Source organism: Ctenopharyngodon idella, chromosome 3 (genome assembly GCF_019924925.1).
Source record: "Ctenopharyngodon idella isolate HZGC_01 chromosome 3, HZGC01, whole genome shotgun sequence".
Classification (NCBI taxonomy): domain Eukaryota; kingdom Metazoa; phylum Chordata; class Actinopteri; order Cypriniformes; family Xenocyprididae; genus Ctenopharyngodon; species Ctenopharyngodon idella.
In genome coordinates this window covers 2,387,742-2,413,167 of record NC_067222.1, presented here as the reverse complement: position 1 = coordinate 2,413,167, position 25,426 = coordinate 2,387,742, and the positions used below count along the sequence as shown (strand labels likewise).

General features: G+C 35.6%; 1 protein-coding gene across 1 annotated transcript; it reads left to right on the top strand.

Moving 5' to 3' along the window:
* Positions 1-9,193: 9,193 nt before the first annotated feature.
* LOC127510150 (butyrophilin subfamily 1 member A1-like) lies at positions 9,194-25,132 on the top strand. Its single transcript, XM_051889646.1, has 9 exons — positions 9,194-9,279; positions 9,709-9,785; positions 9,890-10,240; positions 10,339-10,611; positions 17,856-17,963; positions 21,553-22,077; positions 22,351-22,395; positions 22,631-22,657; positions 23,715-25,132. The coding sequence occupies exons 2-9, from the start codon at positions 9,728-9,730 to the stop codon at positions 24,233-24,235; spliced, it is 1,908 nt and encodes a 635-aa protein (XP_051745606.1). The 5' UTR covers positions 9,194-9,279; positions 9,709-9,727; the 3' UTR covers positions 24,236-25,132.
* Positions 25,133-25,426: the final 294 nt, after the last annotated feature.

Sequence of the window (25,426 nt, the reverse complement as noted above, 5' to 3'; positions counted from 1 at the left end):
TTAAGCAACACAACTTGATAGATAGATAGATAGATAGATAGATAGATAGATAGATAGATGAACAACAGATAGACAGACAGACAGACAGACAGACAGATAGATAGATAGATAGATAGATAGATAGATAGATGAACAATTGATAGGATAGATATTTCATGGAAGTCCAGGCTTTATGCTTCATTTTCTGTATGCAAAATGTATTTTCTTTAGTTTTTCTTTAGATTGTTGGGGTGAAATATAATCTGAACGTGTTTTCATGAGATTGACTTTCAAATGTTATGGATTTATGCAACTTTGTGGACATTCTGGTTATAAATTCCTCCCGCAGGTCTCAACCTGTCTAGGCAAAAAGCATCAGTACAACTCACGGATGCAATTTAACATGAAACAGTCTGACAACAAAGCCACAGAGGAAGCACAAATGGGAATAGGAAGGAAGCACAAGATTTATGTTTATTCCATTTTAAGGGAGACCACCTTTTTTTTTGGCTGCTTAAAATCTTAAAATGCCTGATATCTGTAAACACTTGAAAACAACCTGTCAGACTGTTTGTCCAGCAAGAGCAGGACACTGCCTAAATTTAAAAAATAAATAAATTGATTAGGGTAAAGCCAGAAGGCAGGTTAATGTTCCACCTCTGACCCAGCTGAAGCTCTGGATCCTGAATCTGGGCTCAGGTCCTGGACTAATCAACAGCCACGAGCTCTGATCCAATGCACAGACCCGGCCAGCAGAGCTCTGCAGAACAGGCCAGCGTGGACTTATGGAAAAAGTGACACCACACTGAGCCCCGGGTGCCAGAATGAAAAATCTGGCCCACTCTCTTTGTTTTTCAACGATTTCTCGCTCTCTTGTGCCATTCTCTCGTTATACTGAACCGCGGCTGTGCCAGTCATTCACTCTTAAATGGTTTGTTCACCCAAAACTGAAAAAAAATTAATCACCACCATGTTGTTCCAAACCCGTGAGACTTCCACTCATCTTCAAAACACAAATGAAGATATTTTAAAGAAATCTGAGAACTTTCTATCCCTCCATTGACAGCTTATTTGACACTTCAAAAAGTTCATAAAGAGATCATAAAACTAATCCATATGAATCGAGCAGTGAATGAATCGACAAAAGGTTCATTATAGTGAGAAAAACATCTAAAGTTCTTTAGATTTTTAAATTGTACTTCATTAATAATGCCTGATGAAGGTCATGAGACCAAAACGTTGCTAATAAAATATTTTTGATATGTTTTGCAAGTATTGATAGTGTGCGGGATTCTCTTTGTTTTTTAGATTTTTGACTTTTTTGGTCTTCTCTCCAATGCACCTATCCATTACCAACAGGTGTGCGAGGGTAATTGTTAATACTTCACTAATAAAAAATTGGTTCTTTTTTAAGAACTGTTCATTAAAAGTTTTTTTCTGTTGCATCACTACGAAAATCAATTTGCAGACTATCTAGGCTAACAAGACTCTAAATAGTGTTCTGTGCTCACCTGTGCAGCCAATGAAAGAACAGTTAGCGTGCTTTGTTTGAACATTTGCCATGGCTTTAGAACTGGTACATCGTTTTTGTTTGCAAAAACAAAATGGCGGTGCTGTGGGTGGAAATGTAAGGATTAAGAAGTGGTGATATTATAATAAGATCCTCTTCCTACGTCACTAGGGGAGCAAAATCTGAGTGACTCATTTTTTCACATGCTTGCAGAGAAAGACTTACCAAAACAAAAGGTTGTCCTTTTTCATGTTTTCTGGGTTGGTAGATGCACCCGATTATAGCACTTAAAGGGGTCATATAATGGCACTTTTACAAGATGTAAAATAAGTCTCTGATGTCCCAGGAGTGTGTATGGAAAGTTTTAGCTCAAAATACCCTACAGATAATTTTTATAGCATGTTAAATTTGTCACTTTTTGAGGGTGAGCAAAAACACTCAGTTTTGTGTGTGTCCCTTTAAATGCAAATGAGCTGCTGCTCTCAAAAGGGGGCGGAGTTTCAGGAGCTTGTGTTAGCACTTAGCAGTGCCTCACATTACCTCACACAGACTCACTGAAAATGTCAGAAACTGTTCAGCCTTTTATGTTCAAAACGGAGTCAGACAATGATTGAGAGACTCAAGAAGTGACAACATGTAGAATGCAACATTACGTTTCTGAACGGTTAGTTGATGAATTTATGTAGCTGATGTGGAGTTAACTATCTTAAAGTCATTGATTGCATATTCTGTCATGCTAATCTATAAATCGCTCATGTGGGAACTGTTGTAAGATCCTACAGAGCCAGAGAATATATGCTGCATGAAGACAGAACAGGTATAGTTTAGTTTAATTACGGTTATAACTTGTCATTTTGTCATCTTGCGTTTATGACATGCTATTGCATTTGTGTTATGTTCTGTAATGCAGTAACATGGCCTCACCCCGTTTGTTGCGTGTTCTCGGAGACGGGATTTATGTCAATTCTAGGGTTAGTGATGTCACCAACCCGGTAAGAAGCTCGTTGTAGTCCCTACCAGCCGTTTGTTGTAGTCTTAAAACAGAGAATTTTTAAAAGAAAATATCTCGCTTTGCTTTGAACTTTCAGTACTGTAACTTTGCAGATACTGTTTATGCTCAAGCAGCAACATTACACACTTACTAAAGTTAAAAAAGTGAAATCGCAATGAACCACCCCTTTAAACATGGGGAATGTCAGATTTTCATGATGTCCCCTTTAAAGCATCAAAATTTTATTTTATTATTATTATTTTTTTGTTTTGTCTTTGATCGTAACTTTCTGCTCAACCTTTTTATATTGTATAAAATTTCCTCTGTAAAAACAATGATCTTTCTAGTATCATATTTAAGGCGGTGACATCATAAAAATGACCACATGGTTCAAACAGAAGTAAGTCTTTAACAACACTTCATTGTTTACACTTGCATTGGCTTTATCAAGCTCTACTTTTATGGGAAAAATCATAGTGATCAATTTCGTTAAAGAAAAGCTATTGTTCTTGGCACAATGTACAAAAATACTGACTGTACATTTCTGGAGTGGAAAACACATGTTTTGAAAAGAAATGTCATGGGCTATTATGTTTTTTTCTTCCCCAATTGTAATAGTGATTTATTGCAAGGCACAAAGAATGAGACTAAATTCTAAACTTACTGTGACAGGGTTGAAATCATGTTTTAAACAATTTATTTATTTTTATTTATTTATTAATTTTATTTATTAATTATCTGATTTAGTAACAATAAACAACAGTTCTGTGTATAGACCGTTCACACCAAGAACAATAACTATAAAGATAACTATATTAGCGTCCACACCAGCGGACAATCGTTCTGATTATTCTAAGCATGCATTGCAGTTTGTAGTCTGCTGCTTTAAATGCTCAAGCTCTTTAAAGCTGTCACAGTCTGTTTAGTTTCAGTTTCAGTTTATGGACTTTCTGTTTGCATTCTATGGTCACATGTTCTGTTTCCCGCCTTCATCATTAGTTCATCTGTATCACCTGTGTCTCATTAATCAACCTTGTTATGTTTGCTATTTAGTTTCCCCCTGTTCACTCAGTCTTTGTCTGTACACCGTTTGAGTAAGTTGTGTTGCATCTCTATGCCTGTTAACCTGTGGATTACGTCATTAAACTAGTATTTGGATTTATTCTCCTCGTCTGTGCTCCTTCCTGCAACCAGCCATAACAAAAGCAGGATGGATTCTGATTGGCTGTTGACGTTTTTATTGTTTATCAGCTGGTAAAGTCGTTCTGAAAGTGATTTCAACTATATTGTTTCTCTGTGTTGATATTGTTAGTTGTGGTGTGGACTCTGCTATACATTTATATTCAGAACGATTTTTATAACTGTGTCATTATAGTTATTGTCCTTGGTGTGAACTGGCATTAAGAATCAGCCATTGAGGGGGGGGGGACATAATTATTGCCTATTAAATGACAAAAATATGCAAATGCCTGCCACATCTCTTAGGAGAAAAATTATGACAGACAAAACAGAGATTGTGACCTGATTTCATCAGCTTTTCAGCTTGAGTCATTGATTCCTATTAGCAGTGATAATGAAGTTTCAAGTAGCATTAGACACTGTGTTTTTTACTCTATATCTTAGATGATGTGGCAGGTGGTTTTATTATCTGAACATGTGATTGTGCAGTGTGCATCACATCATAAGGAAAGAGTCTCTTCAATATATATATGTATCTCCAATTAGAGAATATTTCTGGTGAAGGGGAATGGCAAGCCTGTGAAAAAAGTAGAGGAGCAAACAATACATTTTTGTGGAAATCCTTATTAATGCCAGAAAGCAAACAGAAGCAAGAGAAATAATGAACTTTAGACACATTTACCGCCAGATATATTGAATTTGGCGTTTAAATTTGTATTGTCTGGATCATTAGAGAGGGTCTAATTTATCGTCAAAAAACGTTCCCAATGATATACTTCTAAATAAGCATCAAAGCAACTGCAGAACTGAGGTGGTGCATATGTTTTTATAAATTTACAGCCTGCACCATAGAATCTCGGTTGACGTGTTCAGATTGGCACATGGTTTTAACCCACAGCCAGATTTAACAGGTGGATTTCATTTATCAACATAACAATGAAGGAAAAATCATAGATTTCCACAAAAATACCAGACTAGCAGTTATTCTGTCTGAGCGATTATCAATTTGTACTAAGAGGTAAAATGTCAAGAGAAAGAATAATACACCTAGGAGTGATACATATATTATATAGACTATAGTTCAGATCATCCATTATTTTTCATAGATGATTTGCAGTATAAAGTTTGCATAAGAGCACCCAAGTCTCTCATCCAGTTCAGATAACTAACTAAAAGTATGAACAATAGTAATAGTGATGCTTCAAAACCTTCAGAACATTAACTAGTTATCAGGGAAGTGCCCCTATTATGCTATTTCCTTTCATGTAATATAGCCATTTGTGAATGTAAAAGGTCTGCAAAGTTTGTAAGATCAAAGTGCATGAAAAATGGAGTACCGAAACAAGTTGTCAGTAATGTCAGCCTTATTTCCTGCATTAACCTACGTGGGTTTGTAAAACAAAATGTGCATAATGCCAGGTCTTCATTGGCTGCCAGCGAACAACATCTACTTTGACCCTCAAACAACATAATTTGTCAAACTGTTTCAGACACTGTGAGAAAAGAGCTGATGCTGCAATGTATATTATGAGAAAATGAAAGTCTTTTTTTGACCTTGGATGCTTGTAAATCTATTGTAGGAGACCTCCAAAACAAAATGGGTAACTTTTAAAATAACATAATCGGGCACTTATAACACAAATGTTAGATTGATGAGTGCAATGCACACATTTCTCTTGCAAACATATGGGGCTCTGTTTAAAAACGAGCATCAGTAAACCTCCAGACATTGCAAAGGGAGCACAGTTTTATGGAGTTTGCACAGACAGCAGTGTCTGTATGAGTAATATTTTTGGATTCAGGTGGTGTGAGATGATTTGGCTGTGGATGGAGCTGGGAGAAGGAAAAATCTGCTCCGTTCATTCCTGGAATACCTACTGTGCTGCGCTCTCCTCTTCAAAACGGAGACCCGAAGCCAAGGTCAGGAGAGAATCCAGGAGCCTGGAGAACTTCTCACAGCGAGCACATCTGCACAAGCATCCACAGGAAAAGTCACGATGAGATGTATGCATGCATCATGCTAATTTTTTTGTTTTGTTTAATTCCGGAGGACTGCAAATGTTTTCAGTAGTAGTAGGTTTCCCCTATTCAGTGAACAGCTAGTTTAGTGCCTTTGTCCGAAAGTGATTGTCATTTAAAATTCACTAATGGACAGTATTTTACATTCATGCTTTATTGTAATACTAATCTAAAGCAAGACATCTGTTACAAAAGTTATAATAGTAAAATGTTGGGGTGTAACGGTACACAAAACTCACGGTTCAGTATGTACCTCGGTTTTGAACACAAAAGAAGACATTTTCAAGAAATTATGCAGCTCTTTTTTTAAAAAAAAAACAAAACATACAAAAAAACAAAAAACAACAACAACAACAACAAAAAAAAACATGATAATACTAAACACTGCAGGAAACTGTGATTATTTATATACTATTATACCATTTATTAATCATTTGAATTAGCTTTCATTTTTAAAGTTTTAGTAGCTTTGTTGTGTGATTTTTTTTCATTTTTATTAGTTTTTTTTAAATGTTTTTTTATATTTATATTTAGCTTTAATTTAGTTTTATTTCAGTTTTAGTAATTTTATTACTTCAACTTACTTTATTTCCGTTAGTTGCCAAAGCAACATTTCTAATTATCATTTGAAGTTTTTATTTTATTTTGAAGTTTTTAAACTAATGTTTATATTTTATTTCAGCTTTACTTCAATTAACAAAAACATTTTGAATAGTTTTAGTTAGTTAACAACACTATCCCTGTGACCACAAACTCATGCATAATGCACTGTAAAACTGTGGTGTAAAAAAAAGTCCAGATTCCAACAGTAACATACCATTTTCCATTAAAACAGTAATATACCATAGAAAACAATGCATTCTGAGTAACATTTGTTGCTTTTGATGAAGTAGCCTACTGCAATATAACTGTGAATTATCAGTGTTCAGAATCGACACTCTGGGTTCCAAATCACACCCTATACCCTCACTATTCCCTACACTAGTTTATTGATATGGTCCACTTGACAGAGCGAATTCAGACACTGATGAACACTGCTGTTAACAAGCAGAATCACCGAAGGAAAGAGAAACAACAAGAACAGAAAAAAGAAAAACAAGAACTACAACAGACTGAAGATAAAAGGCATTAAATCTCTGAAGATCTCAGCAGAGGATGATTAAACAACTCCACAAACAGCATTAACAGCTTCACGTATTACTAATTAGTTTGACTTTATATCTGTCATATGTTTAAAGAAGTTTTCATTGAGAATTATCAGAGGTTTAGATGTTTAGACGTTTTATTGAAAATAATGAATTCGTTTAAAGTCATTGTGGTGAACAGTGTTTGCTTTTTTTGGGCTCTTGACCCTTGACCTTTCAACGTCACTTTGTCTTTGGCTGATTGTGTGTTTTTAAAGCACATTTGTCAAGAAAAGCCAAGAGAAAATGTTTGTGAAAATGTTTGCATACCAAACAAATAGATATAACTTGTAGCAAATGACTTTATCTGCTTTGAATGAAAAACTGACTGTTAAGTGTGATCTTCGTCAAGTTTTGTAGGCTACATAGTAAATAGCAATAAAAAAAATCTATTAGTGTCATGATCTGGTTCAGATGAAGATGAAGGTTTAAACAGGTTTCCACAAACAAAAGTTTTTTTAATAAAACAAACTCAGCTAATTCTAATGCAAGAAGGCAACGTAACCGCATGTCTATACACAAACAATACCAGACAACAACTGAATGAAAAGGAGGAACTTAAATACACAGGGTGATTGAACTCAAATGATGAACAGGTGATGACTTTTTAATCAGAAACCATAGTAACAAACGAGGAATCGTAACAAACAAAGGAAAACAGGTGGTAGACAGAAACGAATGAAAGCAAAACCAAAACAGGCAGTTTGTGACAATAAACGTTCTTCAAATTGATTCTAAAAAAAAAACACAGGACATACACGCCAGGCCACACGTCTCAGGCCGAATGGAAGGCGATGTGGTTTATGGCAATTCTGGTCTTATTAGAATCATGCCAACTATAGTTTTGTAGCGTCATTTTCTCGTGTTAGATGTAATACAAGCTATTTTCGCATGGATTTAGATAGGATTTACATTTACAGTATTTACATATTTACAATACCTGAAATACTAAAAATACATAATCTGAATATTTATTAATTTTTTTGATCAATGTAGTTAACTAATGTAACATTCATTGCATAGTGTTTTTTTGTTTTGTTTTGTTTCTTCATTTGACTGTAGGCTGTTATGAAATAATGTTTTAAATTTTAATTTTATTTTAATTTTGTAACAAACAGAGAATGGACATTTAATGTCAGATATACTTTATATTTTAACATTTTTAAAATAAACATTAAATAAAAAGTGCAAAATGTACTTCTCATATAAAGACAGTTCAGTAACAACAAAAATAGAACTAAAATTATAATTTAAAACTTGGAAGTATAATTGTAATAGAAATAATAAATAGCAAATTATCAGTTTATAACACTCTTAAAAAGAAGAGTTTTCTTTTAGACCCATTTTTTTCATTGCATTCATACAAAAAAGACTCCATGTCTTCCTTCCATGAAAAATGATACGTAAAGGTCTCTCTGGAATCTTCCACTTGTTCCATGAGATTTTGGAGGGCCATTTCCTTGTTCTCCTCTTCCATTTTGAAGAAAAGAGGATTAGTTTCTGGATGAGATCACTGAATCAGACAGCTAAATGATGATTATATCTGTATCACCAACATCATCTGATGTTTTGTCATCATTTTCTCTTGCTTTTCTTGCCATAACAAACACTAATGTTAAAAAGTCATGGATCAAGAGCCCAACTAATGCAAACAACGATCATAATGGTGACTTCAAAGCTTTAATAAAACATTAACATCTAAACCTCTGTTAATTCTCAATAAGACCTTCTGTAGACATATGACAGAATAAAGTCAAACTGGTTAGTAACAAGTGAAGCTGATAATGCTGTATGTGGAGTTGTCAATGTTGAGTGTCCACTGGGAAACTTCCTGCTAAAAACTTTATAAGAATGTTAGGGGATAATGTTCTAACAATGCTATCACTAAACATTTTTAGAATGTTTTTAGAGAACATTATCCTACCTTTTAGGAAACTGTTCTGGGAACAAAAATAAAACTTGTGGCAGTTGAATTCGGCAGAGGATTGTGATGCCAGGCCATTTCTTTATATTATATAATGATATTTTTTTATTTCAAGAAAAAGTTTTATATGTGATAAACTGTCTTTTAAAATTTATTTCTGGTATATTGTCAGTAGTGGGCTCACAGTTGTCTGTATATTTGTGGATGCACATACTGTGTCATCATTCACATTTGAGCTCACATTTTCTCTTGTAACATTTGCCATAATTCAAATCCGATTAAAGTGAGGAATGTCAGTCTGTGTGACAGAAGTTGCTGCAGCAGGTTTATTGGCTGGAATGATGGGAGGGACTGTGTCGCCTGTTCAGGTATTCGGTTACAAGAGAAAGTGAAAATAAACCAGAAATTATCTCCTTACGATCGTACAAACTCTGAATATTATGGCGCAGTTTATTAAGACACTCTTGAGAACACAGTCAATGTTGAGTTGAAGGTAAGTCATGGAGGAATCAGAAACATTTACCTGAACTTGAACTTGAGGACCATGTATGTGTTCAACAGGTTTAATGCATGTAATACTTAATCTTGTAAATAAATGAAAGGTTTTTGAATCCAGATTATAGTTATATGTGCATTTTTGAAAATGAAGTCCCGATTCAACAACCTCTAATCCCTTTCATATTTATTATACATATAAAAAATACATATAAATATATGTACTACATGTAGAAACGTGTGTTCATATCCTACTTTGTCTTGACCCAGTTTAACCAGTTTTCCTTCAACAGAAAGTGATTGTAAATGAGTATCTCATTTTTGGACAGAAACTTAAGTGTAAGTAGTAGTCTAAGGCAAAAAGCATGTATGCTGACACTTTTCTGTAATGTTTTCTCTTTTTCTTTTTTTCATATTTTCTTTTTAGCATCTGTGACTCCTCAGAGATGAAGTTCATTTGTTTGACTCTCCTGCTTGTTAGTGGAATTACAGATTCAAGATCAGGTAATTTATTCATCATTGTGAATAATGCTATATATATTTATACTTCTGTGCAGTATTGTTTCTCTGGAACAACATTAGGACCTGCTCTCTTTCTCTTGTAACAGAGCAGTATGAAGTAGTGGGACCTGCAGATCCTGTATTTGCTGTAGCTGGTGAAGATGTGATTCTGCCCTGTTCAATCAAACCCAACGTCAGTGTTGTGGACATGAGAGTGGAGTGGTTGAGACTTGATCAGAAAGATTCACTAGTGCATCTCTATGAGGGTCATGAAGATAGAAACACAGATCAGATTCAGTCCTACAGAGGGAGAACAAAACTGAATCATCAAGAACTACAAAGAGGAAACGCATCACTCAAACTCTCAGCAGTCCAAATCTCTGATGAAGGACTTTATAAATGTTTTATTCAGTCCAAATCCTGGTATGATGATGCCACTGTTGATGTCAGTGTTGAAGGTGAGGAAACCAGTGAAAACTATCATACTTTTGTCATGGAACAAACAAACTCAAAAAAGCCAAATTAACAACAGAATGTTCTTCTTGTTGATCTGTAGCTGTAGGAAGTCCTCCAGTGATCACTGTAGATGGGTTTGATCGTTCAGGAGGGCTTCATCTACAGTGTGAATCTGAAGGTTGGAACCCTGAACCTGATGTTGAGTGGCTGGACAGTGAAGGAGTCAGTTTGAGTTCAGAGACTACAGAGACACACAGAAACACAGACGGATTCAGTGTCAAACACACCGTCACTGTATATCACAGTAATGACAAGATTCACTGCAGAATCAAACTGAGACATCACATGCTAGAGACACTGATTAACACCTCAAGTAAGTACTGACACATCTGTTACTGTACTTGTTTGTCATGTTCTCAATATTTTTAATGCAGTAAAAAGAATTAATGATTATGAGCTTATTATGTAAAGCTAAAAGCAACATTCCAGGGAATGTTCTCATAACTTTGGCTAACGTTCTGGCAAGGTTCTCTCAAAGTTCTTCCAGAAATGTTATTGGAATGTTTGTTCAAAGTTATCTAGGGCCGTATTCACAGAGCATCTTAAGGCTAAAAGTAGTCTAATCCTAACTTGCCGAGAAGCTCTTAAAAATAATGGGCGTGTCAGTCCTAATTTTAGGACTCCTAAATTTTTGCTCTGAGTATTTCACAAAGCATTTTAATGCTAAAACTAGGTCCTAAATCTGTGAAAAGTTAGGAGTAGTCAAGAGGACTCCTGAATCACTAAGACAAAATCACAAACAATCCTAAAATGGCTGTTGCTGGCAATCCACCTCAGCAATCCACCCAAAGACACTGTACACCACTGAGGCAATAGGTTATAGAGCCTTGGGTGCTGAGCCTTTTCTTTATAAATGCAATAAATAATGCAATTATTATTTTAAATCTGCGATGACATAACATAAAGGTTCATTTATGTACAGGCAAAATGTACTGAATGATGGAGAATAAAACATTGCGGTTGTTACAGGTGAGGCTCCCTCTCCGCTTCCTCCGGATCATCAGAGGGAGCTCTCACCAGAATATTGACTGTTCCTTTTGGACTCCATCTCCCATAAGCCCTCATACCTGGGACTGACTGCGCACACACCTGCAGTTTATCACACACGCTATTTAAGCAAGACACACAAACACCACCATCACAAAGTCTTGATTTGCTACGGTGGTCATTTCTGAGTGTTTCTTTGTGGATTGTTATACTGTGTTTGATCTTGGAGTGTTTTCCTGTTGCCTGATTCTCTGCTGCCTGCCCTGACTATTGCCTGTTCTTTGGATTGTGATTGTACTCTGCCTGCCCTGACCCTTTGCCTGTTTCCTGGACTGTGTATGTTTGCTGCCTGCCTCGACTTAAGCCTGCCCGTTTACGATTCAGTTTTGTCTCCGCCACTGCTATTGTTACGACCATGTATTGTTTGACTCTGGTTATAATAAAGCTGCAGATAAATCCTCACTCCGCTGACTCTGCATTACAGCGGTCAAGTTGAAAATAATCTTATCGTCTGCACTGATAGCCTTGTGGGCAGCTCGGGAGAACCGAGTTCAAGTTCCGGCTCATGGACCTTTCCTCCTTTATCTCTTCCACTTTGCTTCCAGTGGTTCCCAAAGTAGGGAAATAAAACATAATTAAAAACTTAAATGATTAGAAATAGCATATTTTATCCATAATTGTAACAAAATACTACAAATAGTAGTTAAATTAAAAATAAAAACCATGCAAATTAAAAAATGCTATCAGTCTTTCATTTTTTTTCATCATCTGTCTTTTCTTTCACTTTTAATTCTTTTTACAAGAAATCACTCAGGTCATAAAAAGCTTTGTTTTTCCACCTTCATGAAGAGACAAGGGCTTAATATGTCTCCTTGTTCACCTAAATGCCAGGTAAGGTGTCATTTTCCTTGCTTTATCCGAGGCAAAAATCCATGTTTTGACTTTATAACTGAGTAGGCTTTAAATTATATGCATCTATGAGGAAATTACTAGATTTTCATGTCAATACATGTTTTTTTTAATGCGAACAATGCACTGTCACTTTAATTCAGTGAGGTGCAGCACAGCAAAAATAGACTCGGTGCGGAAACGATCGCTGCACTGCTGCAGACGCACCGCTTCTGGAACACACTGCCAGATCGCATCCGCATGCATTGTGAAATTATCCGTTAACATGGGCACTGTAAAAAAATTCACACTGCATACGCACTGCAAAGTGCAAACAGAGTAATGCGCTGTTGTACGTAACGTTTGTATACTTTAACCACCTCCGAGGATAGTGGGGATCGCGAGTCACTGGTACCGTTATTTTGGGGGTCGTGGGCTGAAAAGTTTGGGAACCCCTGATTTAGACACTCACAGACATAAACAATTATCATATGGTGGCATGCTTCATCCTGTAGTGCATGATGGGTGCCAGCAAACAAAACTCATTCACAACTGAATTCTTTTACAATTTAGATTTTAGTGTGTCTCAACTTTACACAAAAGATGTTGTAGCTTTGTTAGAGAATCTCACACAGATTTCTTAAAAGTGTAGTATGCAATATTGACAGCTTGTGGTTGAAATAGGTACTGGAGACCAAATTCAAAATAGTTGTTTGCCGTGTCTCCTCAGACTCAAAGCTCACGCGGGTTGCCAGATTGAGAACACGCAACAGGAACAGGAACAATTGACAAAGTTGATGAATTGATTTATGTGCGTTTTAATATGCCTCTGTTCATAGAGCTTTTTAGATGGATGTCAAGGCTTTTTAGGTCGGTCAGAATCTGCGATAACTGACCTAGTTCATTTGCTGGCTCTCATGGCTACAATATGCTGTGCTTTCTTCCAACTGGCAAACCAGTTTGTTGAAATACTATTGGGTAAATCGCAGTGGCCGGAATCACACAGACCAAAACAACAACAGACATTCTGACAGAGAACGCACATTTCAGAATAGAATAAATGGCTGTAGCATTGTTTTTCTGAGAAACATGTTATGTGTACTTAGCATGTTTCCTAAATCTCTGCTTTAATACAGTCAAAACATTACATACAGCATCTTTAAGTGTTATAATGTCATAATGATCTTTCTGTCATTATGGCTGAATTTATTACATTTTTCTATTCATTAATGCTTTAACTTATATTTAAGTCAGTCATGAAACGCTGTTTTTTAAACCATTTTAATGCAGTCCTTTGGCTGCCTTTAATATAGGCATGTTTATCTGCTTTATCATCAATCTATTTATTTGTAAATGCAGAAATGTTCTCTGAAAACACTATTGCAATCGCTAAAAGAGAAAAAAGCTAACAAGGGTCGAGAGCCCAACTAAAGCACACACTGATATTCATAATGGTGATTAATGGAAACTTCAACATTTAAAACTCTGTTAACAAGAACTTCTGTAGATGTCTAAAAGAAATAAAGTCAAACTTTAATCACTTAATTATCTAACTAACTGCAGTGGCTTCAGTGTTTCTTTAACACTCTGTAGACTGGACCCATATAGACATTGATTAGTGTTACTATAACGTCGTCCAATGTATTAATTAGTAAAGTTTTTTGAGGTGGATTTTACTGTGTAGAATGTTGAGTTGTTAATAAAAATTACATTGAAAGAATGTTTCACGAACATCATACTAACCCATTAAATGACGTTTTATTAACATTAGTGGAAAGTGGACATGTTTATTCTTGGAATGTTACAAATAAACATTCATATAATGTTGAGTTGTTAATAAAAGTTAAGTTGAAAGAATGTTTTAGGATCATCATACTAACCTTAAAAAACACTTTCCACTAACATCAAGAAAACTGAACATTTTAACATACCCATAACCAAAACTCAATGTTTGGAAAATGTTCTTAGAACAAAACTTTGTTAGCTGGGTTGTAGCATTAGGTTTATAATATAATTTTGTATTAACATGTTACTGTGTATGTCAGGGTATCCACGGGGCATTAAAAAGCATTAAAAGTCATTAAATGGATTTTGCGAAAATTAAGGCCTTAAATGGCATTAAAAAGCATTACATTTTTTTCCTACAGGCATTCATTTTTTTTTAGATAGTTTTGAAGGAAAATAATACCAGTTTATATTGAATATAGCCATCATAATTAATAACTTTGATTTGCTGTCGCAAATTATTTACATTGATGTGATACACACACGGAACCAGTTTGGTAATTGCCTCCGACCGGTGCAAAATTGCTGTAACACCGTTTTGGACTTTTTTCCAAGAAAGCGCATTGTGACGAATATACTTGTTAACCTGATCTAGCTTCCGAGACTCCCCGGTACTGCCGCACGAGCGTGAGGTCTTGCTTTACTGCCGCAGGTGTACCTGCGTCTGCTCTGTTCAGTGAGTGGCTGAGAGGAGCAGCACATTCAGCTGAGGATGTCAGAGAACAAATAGATACTATTGCTTCTAACCTGAGTGATCATTTTACGAGTACATATAGCCGAAATCACAGCAAATGTCTTTATATTATGTGTATGGTGATTTTGTCAGACGTCTTGATTATAAATCAGGATTTTAGCGCTGGTTTAACATGTCAGGGCTCAACACTATGCTTGTCAATTAGTCCGGGATAAGTGTATTTTTTTGAAGGGGCAAGTGAAAGAGAAATCAAGGACCTGATTAAAACGTCAATACTAAAAAAAAAAAAACAAAACGAAAAAAAAAAAACACGAGAATGATTATTTTATTACATTTAGTTTAAGTGGCGATCCATAGTGGATAATAATAGGCTGTATAATGTAGTGACGATAAGGTTGCGTTGTTTAGACTCACGCACCATCTCGAGGAGAAATGGAAACATGAGTGAAGCACATACAAAAAGAAGTTTTTATAACTTGATACAGGTAAGCAAAATCACACGACCAAGAATGCTGTTTTCCTAAATAGGCTACCGTCACGATTAAAAATGTGACACTGATTTCATACAACTGTTCAGTTAACAAATAGTTCATATTAAGTCACTTACATTTTAGAAGGAACATTGACTGTTTTTGTTCTATTTTAGCAGCAAAAATTGTTTCAAACAAAGATCACAGCAGAACCATAGCGCAACACTCAGCCTTGTTATAATTACTGAATGATTCAGCGTTTTGAATGAATCAGTTGAGTCAAAGATCAAATGACCTATTCATAAACAACTGCCTCATTCTTGAATGAATCAGCCATTGGAATGAATCATTTAAATGAATGACTCACTTATTAAGATGGTTACTTGATGCCACCTACTGGTGGTTTAGTTTAATTTTCTAATTGTTTAATCATTCCCCCCCATTTTTTTATTGTAAATTTGTAAATTATTTAATTTGATTGGTAACAGCCCTTAGTGTCTTATTCTAATTAAATTTATTGATCAAATTTAAGAATTTAAAATGAAAGATGAATCATACATTTTACATGAACCGTACAAGAATCGTACAAGTGAATGAAAAGGCTTAATGTCGAGCCCTGTGTGTAGTCTTAATGGGCCACGTTTCAGTCACCATTTCATATTGTCTGACAACAAAAACAGAAAATATATAGATGAAACAATTTTATTGGGAATTTGGCTGTATTACAAAATATTATGTGAGCAAAAAGGGTAGCACCAAAGAAGCAAACAAATGTTGGGCTGACACTTGGCAGAATGCGAATGCAACAATGACATGATGAATATTCTAATTGCCTTATGAGGTCTTCTACCGACATTTACAGACATTATATATAAATATATATATATATATATATATATATATATATATATATATTACAGTGGGTACGGAAAGTATTCAGACCCCACTCTTTGTTATATTGCAGCCATTTGCTAAAATCATTTAAGTTCATTTTTTTTTCCTTATTAATGTACACACAGCACCCCATATTGACAGAAATACACAGAATTGTTGACATTTTTGCAGATTTATTAAAAAAGAAAAACTGAAATATCACATGGTCCTAAGTATTCAGACCCTTTGCTCAGTATTTAGTAGAAGCACCCTTTTGATCTAATACAGCCATGAGTCTTTTTGGGAAAGATGCACCAAGTTTTTCACACCTGGATTTGGGGATCCTCTGCCATTCCTCCTTGCAGATCCTCTCCAGTTCTGTCAGGTTGGATGGTAAACGTTGGTGGACAGCCATTTTTAGGTCTCTCCAGAGATGCTTAATTGGGTTTAAGTCAGGGCTCTGGCTGGGCCATTCAAGAACAGTCACGGAGTTGTTGTGAAGCCACTCCTTCGTTATTTTAGCTGTGTGCTTAGGGTCATTGTCTTGTTGGAAGGTAAACCTTCGGCCCAGTCTGAGGTCCTGAGCACTCTGGAGAAGGTTTTCGTCCAGGATATCCCTGTACTTGGCCGCATTCATCTTTCCCTCGATTGCAACCAGTCGTCCTGTCCCTGCAGCTGAAAAACACCCCCACAGCATGATGCTGCCACCACCATGCTTCACTGTTGGGACTGTATTGGACAGGTGATGAGCAGTGCCTGGTTTTCTCCACACATACCGCTTAGAATTAAGGCCAAAAAGTTCTATCTTGGTCTCATCAGACCAGAGAATCTTATTTCTCACCATCTTGGAGTCCTTCAGGTGTTTTTTCATGTGTCTTGCACTGAGGAGAGGCTTCCGTCGGGCCACTCTGCCATAAAGCCCCGACTGGTGGAGGGCTGCAGTGATGGTTGACTTTCTATAACTTTCTCCCATCTCCCGACTGCATCTCTGGAGCTCAGCCACAGTGATCTTTGGGTTCTTCTTTACCTCTCTCACCAAGGCTCTTCTCCCCCGATAGCTCAGTTTGGCCGGACAGCCAGCTCTAGGAAGGGTTCTGGTCATCCCAAATGTCTTCCATTTAAGGATTTGGAGGCCACTGTGCTCTTAGGAACCTTTAAGTGCAGCAGAATTTTTTTGTAACCTTGGCCAGATCTGTGCCTTGCCACAATTCCGTCTCTGAGCTCTTCAGGCAGTTCCTTTGATCTCATGATTCTCATTTGCTCTGACATGCACTGTGAGCTGTAAGGTCTTATATAGACAGGTGTGTGGCTTTCCTAATCAAGTCAAATCAGTATAATCAAACACAGCTGGACTCAAATGAAGGTGTAGAACCATCTCAAGGATGATCAGAAGAAATGGACAGCACCTGAGTTAAATATATGAGTATCACAGCAAAGGGTCTGAATACTTAGGACCATGTGATATTTCAGTTTTTCTTTTTTAATAAATCTGCAAAAATGTCAACAATTCTGTGTTTTTCTGTCAATATGGAGTGCTGTGTGTACATTAATGAGGGAAAAAAATGAACTTAAATGATTTTAGCAAATAGCTGCAATATAACAAAGAGTGAAAAATTTAAGGGGGTCTGAATACTTTCCGTACCCACTGTATATATATATATATATATATATATATATATATATATATATATATATATATATATATATATGGCATTAAAAATTTAAAAATTGGCATTAAAAAGCATTAAATTAGATTTGATGAAACCTGTAGAAACCCTATATGTGCCATTCAGACCTGAACATTATATAAACACCTGTAAAAATGTTTGATTTAATGTGCTTAATTACTTTGTTTTGCAGATAATATGTTTCATTCTTGGAGGACATCAGTCATCCTGATTTCAGTTGTAGTTGTGCTCATTGTGATTGCTGGAACACTGATAGCTGCGTTTGCTCATAAATACAGAGGTAAAGATCTTGTTTTCTTGTTATTTTATGTCAATAAATAAGGCAGCCTGGGGATAGATTTTTTACTATTTTGTAGCAAATGAGCTCAAGGGAAATATTAATAATTAATCATAACTTGTAATAATTAATTATGAATGTTTGGATCAGTTAGAATTAACTTAATGCAGCAGAATTAATACCACAATCAACTAACCCATTCGTTCGGCGATTAATTGTTAGCGTACACGTACAGCATGTACAGTGTTTAGAGCATGTAGCAAGACCAGGAATCATTCAATTGACTTTGTTGCATGCAGAGAATCAGAACCAAATATGTATTGTGCACAAGTTTTATTAACTAAATCACAAACACAACTAATCTAACACACACACACACACACACACACACACAATCACACATACATGGGTAAAATGGAAAGTGACAGAATAAAACCGAAACGGAAACAGGGAATGAAGCTATGGAAAAGAGTTATTTACCATGAAAAGAACCATCAGCTTATTATTTTCAAAGCACCTCATTAAATGTGAGATACTTGCATGACCTGTAGTGGAAGCAGTTTATGAAGTTCCTGAAGAATGATTTCGGAAAAAAGAAGAAGAAAATTAACACTATAACAAAGAGAACCCAATCAACAAAGCATAATCCATAAACAATAGATAAACACTTCTGTGTTTATCTATGAAGAGAACCCCCACAAAGCAGGCTCCACACACACAATCACAGTGTTCTATGAGGAAAATGCTGCTTAAAGGGTTAGTTCACCCAAAAATGAAAATAATGTCATTTATTACTCACCCTCATGCCGTTCCACACCCGTAAGATCTTTGTTAATCTTCGGAACGCAAATTAAGATATTTTTGTTGAAATCCGATGGCTCAGTGAGACCTGCATCGACAGCAATGACATTTCCTCTCTCAAGATCCATTAATGTACTAAAAACATATTTAAATCAGTTCATGTGAGTACAGTGGTTCAATATTAATATTATAATAGTTATTATAACAGTTGATGTTTCATTGAAAATAATAAAGTTTTGCATGTGTAATTCAGTGTTAGCTTTAGATGGGCTCTTGACCCTGACTTTTTAACATCGTTTTTCTCTGGCTGCTGTAACTGTGTGTTTATAAAGCATGTTTGTTTCGGCAAAAGCTCAAGAAAAAAATTGATCAGATAATGTTGGTCGTTTATTGATGATGATATAATTATGTAGTGGCCTATTCACTGATCTCATCCAGAGTCAAATCTCTGAGTATATTAGTTGTTAATTTATGACAAACAGTTTTTCTTTATTATTTTTTTTTTCAATCTATATACAGAAAATGTTTTGTTTTTAGACAAACAGAGACATCAAGAAACAGCATATGAATCTCGACAATGGTGACAATCAACAAAAAGCTTTTGTGTGTGACTTCAGTAGCTTGTTTTGTGATGTTCAGAGTTTATCTGTTTAATTGAATATTTTGTCGATTGTCACTATTGTTGAAATTCATACACTGATTCTTGATGTCTGTGTGAGTCTACATGACCCTGTCAAAATAGTTACTGCATAATGACTTAATAAAACTTTTCAAAATATTACAACACTGCAAAAGTTTATGCAGGGCTACAATATGTAGGGCTACAATAAATAATGTGAAATTAATAACATAATCTGAAATATTTGAATCAAAGTTTAGATTATGGATGAGATCGAATCAGGCCATCAATAGGTATATTAATAATAAGAAGAAGCCAACAACATCTGATCAGACTTTCTCTTAATTGCTTTTTACAGTAACTAGCTAACAGTTAACTGCAAGAGATTTGCATTTTACAGTGAAAGTGTTAATCATAATAATTCAGGAAATACAGTCAAACCAAGATTTATTCAGACACCTTGAACATTTCATTCATTAATACAGTTTATTCACTGTAGTTTAAGAATGGTAATAAAACTGTTTCTGTTAAACTGTGTCAGAAAAAAATAATCTTAATTATGTCAGATAACACTTAAAGGTGCAATATGTAAGAAGTACAGTAAAATATATCCAAAAACCACAAGGCCAGTGTTATATATTTTGTTCACTTGAGTACTTACAATATCCCAAATGTTTCCAACTATTTGTATATCGTGAGAAAATGGCAATTTTAACCAAGGCTCCGGGACGTGTGAGGAGTCGCCTGTCAATTGCGCCATACCCGCATTACCCTCGGTTTCCGGTTTTATTTTGTAGAAACTATGGAAACACCAAAGACGCTTTAATATATTACACGTTTTAATAGACAAGGGAACAACTGTTTTGATATATTTATAGACAGAAAACTAATTATTGTTATATAGCTCATCATGTTTAGTCTTATTGTTTAAATCTAATTTTCTTGATTTTCTGAGAGTACCATGCTTTATCATGCCTCAGAGAAAAACACTATTTTTTTCAGGTAGCTAACATAGCATAATCAGATGCAGCTTTATTTTTATTAACAGTAATACAGAATTTTCTTCATCATACAGTACGTTTTAAAATGAATTGCATGCCATTTATCAACACAAGCCATCCAGTATTTAATATGTTATTCTAAAATTGATCTAGCTTACTGCAGTGTGCAACAGTGTCTCACAGCAGCCACCAAACGAACGCACACAGTAACGTTATAACATTTCAACACACTCAAATACATCTCAAATATGATAAACAGAGCTGCCTGCATTACCTCATACTCATGACCGGAAAAGCGGAAGCGGCGCCTGTGACATACCCTGCGTCTCAATCAGCTCCCTAACTCCCTAGGTCGTGCATCAATATTTCATATAAATGAATGTGGCTGATTCCCTGATCAGTGCTCTGACTACTGAACTAGGGAGCTGATTGAGACGCACCCATAATAAAAGTTCCGCTGCTCGTGAGGCGTGTGTTGCGCAATCACTCCAGCGGCCTCGTTCAGCTCCCACAACACTCGGTCCTGCTCTGCTTCATAGCCTACTACAATAACGTTAATAATCGCATCCATAAACATGATTTCTTCCCGACTCCAATCGCTATTCTTTTGCACCGTCCGTTGAAATGAAGACCACATGTCCCAAGATTCCGTTCTAAAACTTTGCGTCATCAAGCTACGCCTTTGTTTTGAATAGGCTTCTACCGACCTCTAGCGGACAAATTTATTACATAATAAGTACATTTAGTACATATGTGTCAAAGTGTCTGATTAATTTTTGGTTCCATTTTTTTTTTTATATATATATATATTTTACTGGTAGTCCGTATGAAGATTTTTGGGGTATAATATGTCACAGTTTACTTTATTTTGCTATCCTCACTAACATAAATGAACTATAGTGTCCTGCACCCACTAGTAAAAATATATTAAAAATTAGTAATTTTTGGTTAGACTGTACCTGTAAAATAACAGTGTTTTTCTATAAAAAGGTTTAATGAACATTTATGCACTTTATTTAAATTAGGATACTTTAATATTATGGTCTTTGTTTGGTAGCCATTGCTGACAGTTATTTGACAGCTTTCTTATGATTTTTTTTTCTTTTTTTTTTTTTTACAGTGTATGTAGTCTATATTTAATGTTGTTTTCTCTTGTCTGAATTTTCTTCAGCACACAAACAACTGCAGAATGAGAAGAACAGAATTGAGACTGAGAAGAACGGAATTGAGACTGAGAAGAACAGAATTGAGACTGAGAAGAACAGAATTGAGACTGAGAAGAACAGAATTGAGACTGAGAAGAACGAAATTGAGACTGAGAAGAACAGAATTGAGACTGAGAAGAACGAAATTGAGACTGAGAAGAACAGAATTGAGACTGAGAAGAACGAAATTGAGACTGAGAAGAACAGAATTGAGACTGAGAAGAACGAAATTGAGACTGAGAAGAACAGAATTGAGACTGAGAACAACGAAATTGAGACTAAGAACAACGAAATTGAGACTGAGAAGAACAGAATTGAGACTGAGAAGAACGAAATTGAGACTGAGAAGAACAGAATTGAGACTGAGAAGAACAGAATTGAGACTGAGAAGAACAGAATTGAGACTGAGAAGAATGAAATTGAGAAAGAGAAGAACAAAATTGAGACTGAGAAGAACAGAGTTGAGAAAGAGAAGAACAGAATACAACATGGTAAATCTTTCTTTATTAATTTATTAATTCATTATTCATTTAAAGTCTGTTTTCAGCCATAAAATATCTACTTAACAGACTATGTGTATTAATTTAGTTTTGTGTATATCTTTGGTTTGGTAAACGGTTACCAGTTGTTTATCTAATGGATATTTATTCACTTATGATGTACACTTTTAACACATCCTATGAACACAACTAAATGATCATAACTTTTTGTTTGTCAGAGTTATAAAAATGTTATTTTCTCGTCTTTTTCTGAATTTTCTTTAGAACGTGATCAACTTTTACAAAGTCTGAAGACGATTATAAAACAAGGTAAATTTGCTTATATGGCTTTATTAAAATATGAACTACTTTTTAATTATTTTGCAGAACAATGAATAAATACACTGTGCATCCATAAATATAATTCATTATATTTTATTATAAGATATATAAACTGTGTGAAGTCTTCTTGGATTTTATTGCTCTTCAAGCGATGATTAAAATTATTGATCTCATTATTGATCTGAAGATGAATTCTGTTAAGAACTTTATACTTTGTTTTTAGCTGTTACACATTTAAGAACACACAGGGGTGAGTAAAAACTGTTTATGTTTTATGACATCATTATTTATTTTAATCATTTTAATTTCTCGAATTCATTGACTAGTTACACACACTACCAGTGAAAGGCTACTTGCTAATAGCGATTAGCTGAGTGTTAAAACATTATACTAAAATACTAATTATTAAAACATGATAAAAACAAGTCAAAATGTGCCGAGATATGTTAAAACATGATAAAAACTCTATAAAAACTCCTGGCAACACCCTATGAACTGCACAGAACACCCAAACAACCACCTTGCAGCACCATAGCAATCACCTAGAACACCCTAGCAATATCCTAGCAATCACCCATAATACTCTAGCAACTTCCTGGCAGCCCCCTATAGCAAGCACTCAGAACACCCTAGCAACTATCTAGCAGTGTGCTAGCAACCACCCAAAATACCCTAGCAACCACCTAGTAATGCCCTAACAACAATTCAGAATACCCTACCAACTACATAGCAATACCCTAGTAACCAGTCTGAGTACCTTAGCAACTGCATAGCAACAACCTAGCAACCAGCCTGAATACACTAGCAACTGCATAGAAACAACCTAGCAACCACATAGCAACACCCTATAAACCACGCTGAGCACCCTAGCAACTACATAGCAAAATCCTAGCAACTGCATATCAACTGTGAAGCAACCATCCAGAAAACCTTAGGAACTGCATAGCAACCATGCAGAACACCCTAGCAACCACTCAGAATACACAAGCAATCACATAGCAACCACCAAGAATGCCCTAGCAACAGCATAGCAACATACTAGCAACCATCCAGAACACCCTAGCAACTGCATAACAACACCCAGGCAAATGCCTAGCAACATCCAGAACACCCTAGCAACTTCAAGCTTTTAAAAGTAGTTTAGATTTTAACTTAAAATCTTCAACCTTTACTATCTAGTTTACAATTAATGCAGTATTTTTATTTTTATCTTGTTGTAAAGTTACCATGATTCCTATAAAAATAATAATCATCTTTATTTTATTATATATTCATCTGTAAAGCAGAATGTTCAATATTTTCTACAGTGAATGTGATTCTGGATGCTGATTCGGCTCATCCTCGACTCGTCGTGTCTGAAGATGGAAAACAAGTGAGAGATGGAAACAGAGAAGGAGTGGATGGAAAATACAGGTTTAAGTATTATCTTGGTGTTCTTGGGAAGGACGGATTCTCCTCAAGGAGTTTTTACTTTGAGGTTCAGGTGAAGGATCAGACTGAGTGGTATTTAGGAGTGGCCAGACAATCCAGTAACAGGAAGAATGTGATCAGTCTGAGTCCTGATGATGGATACTGGACTGTGGGTCTGAGTGATGGGAAGTATTGGACTCGTGATTCTTCACATGACTCTCTTTCTCTGACAGTGAATCCTCAGAGGGTCGGGGTGTTTGTGGATTATGAGAAGCGTCTCGTCTCTTTTTATGATGTGGAGTCCATGTCTCATATCCACTCTTTCACTGATCAGTCTTTCACTGGGAAACTCTATCCATTTGTTTGTTTGGGGATTCAGTCAAATCATAACTCCACACCACTGATCATCTGTGATTAATGAGATCAATGAATGAATTTACATGATCAGGGAAAATACAATAAAATACAATAAAAAGTGTAAGAGCAATAAACCTTAAATATTATTTATACTGTCAGTCAGAAATGTGAACACAAAAGAGTGTCACATGTTCACCAGCACTCAGTGTTCACAGTCACATGATCACTGATCATCAGCGCCTCTTCATCTCCTCTATAAGATCGCACTCCTCACAGTCACATGATCACTGATCATCAGCGCCTCTTCATCTCCTCTATAAGATCACACTCCTCACAGTCACATGATCACTGATCATCAACACCTCTTCATCTCCACTATAAGATCACACTCCTCACAGTCACATGATCACTGATCATCAGCACCTCTTCGTCTCCTCTATAAGATCACACTCCTCACAGTCACTCTTTCTCTGGCCTCGACTGTGGATTCAGACTGTTACCTGTTATACTCAGCTGAATGATAGTTCCTGTGATACTCCAGTGATCTCCACTGGTATCCTCTACTAACCGCTCTTTACCTGATACTCACCCGGCTCAGTTGAGGTGTGTGCTCTCCTTCACGTCTCCACCTCCTCTGCAAATCATCAATGTCAGTCTTCATTCATCACCATCTATATTGTTTATATTGATCTTTTCCTTTCCTTCATTGACATTTACCATCACCTGTCAATAAACACAAACTTCTCTGTGCTTGAGTCTGGTTTGTCCTGACAGGGTCATTTTATGTTTCTTGTGATCTTAGAAACATTTTTGATTTAAATACTTCTGCTTAAATGACTGAAATGACTTTTGTAAACTAATATAAATTATGCCTACATGTGAATTTCTTTACAAGATAAAAGAAAATTTGTTTCTTTCTGTTTTTATTTTTCTATTAAACAAAATGTTGATGTTTTCAGTCTTTGTGTTTCTCACAGTTGATTTTTACTGTCAAACTCTCATAAGGACTAAATGAGTATCTTTGTGTTCTGAGACGATTATATACAAGGAAACATTTACAGCCCTGAGGAATGCTGAATAACAGGTTTGAATGAAAGATTTAGCCTGTTACAGTGAGATCTGAGTGCAATAGTAAATTTATTCTGCTAAATAATTACATCACAAATGCTAATTATAAACCAGTTAAAGGCTGAAGACACACGTCCACAAAGACAACGATAAAACTTTCCTCGTAAAAATAAATATGAATATA

Excerpts from the sequence above, each read along its gene's own strand:
- LOC127510150 (XM_051889646.1), top strand. The coding sequence starts at position 9,728 with ATGAAGTTCATTTGTTTGACTCTCCTGCTTGTTAGTGGAATTACAGAT. Across the intron at positions 10,241-10,338 it reads TGTTGATGTCAGTGTTGAAG|CTGTAGGAAGTCCTCCAGTG; the intron begins GTGAGGAAACCA and ends GTTGATCTGTAG. Across the intron at positions 22,396-22,630 it reads GAAGACGATTATAAAACAAG|CTGTTACACATTTAAGAACA; the intron begins GTAAATTTGCTT and ends CTTTGTTTTTAG.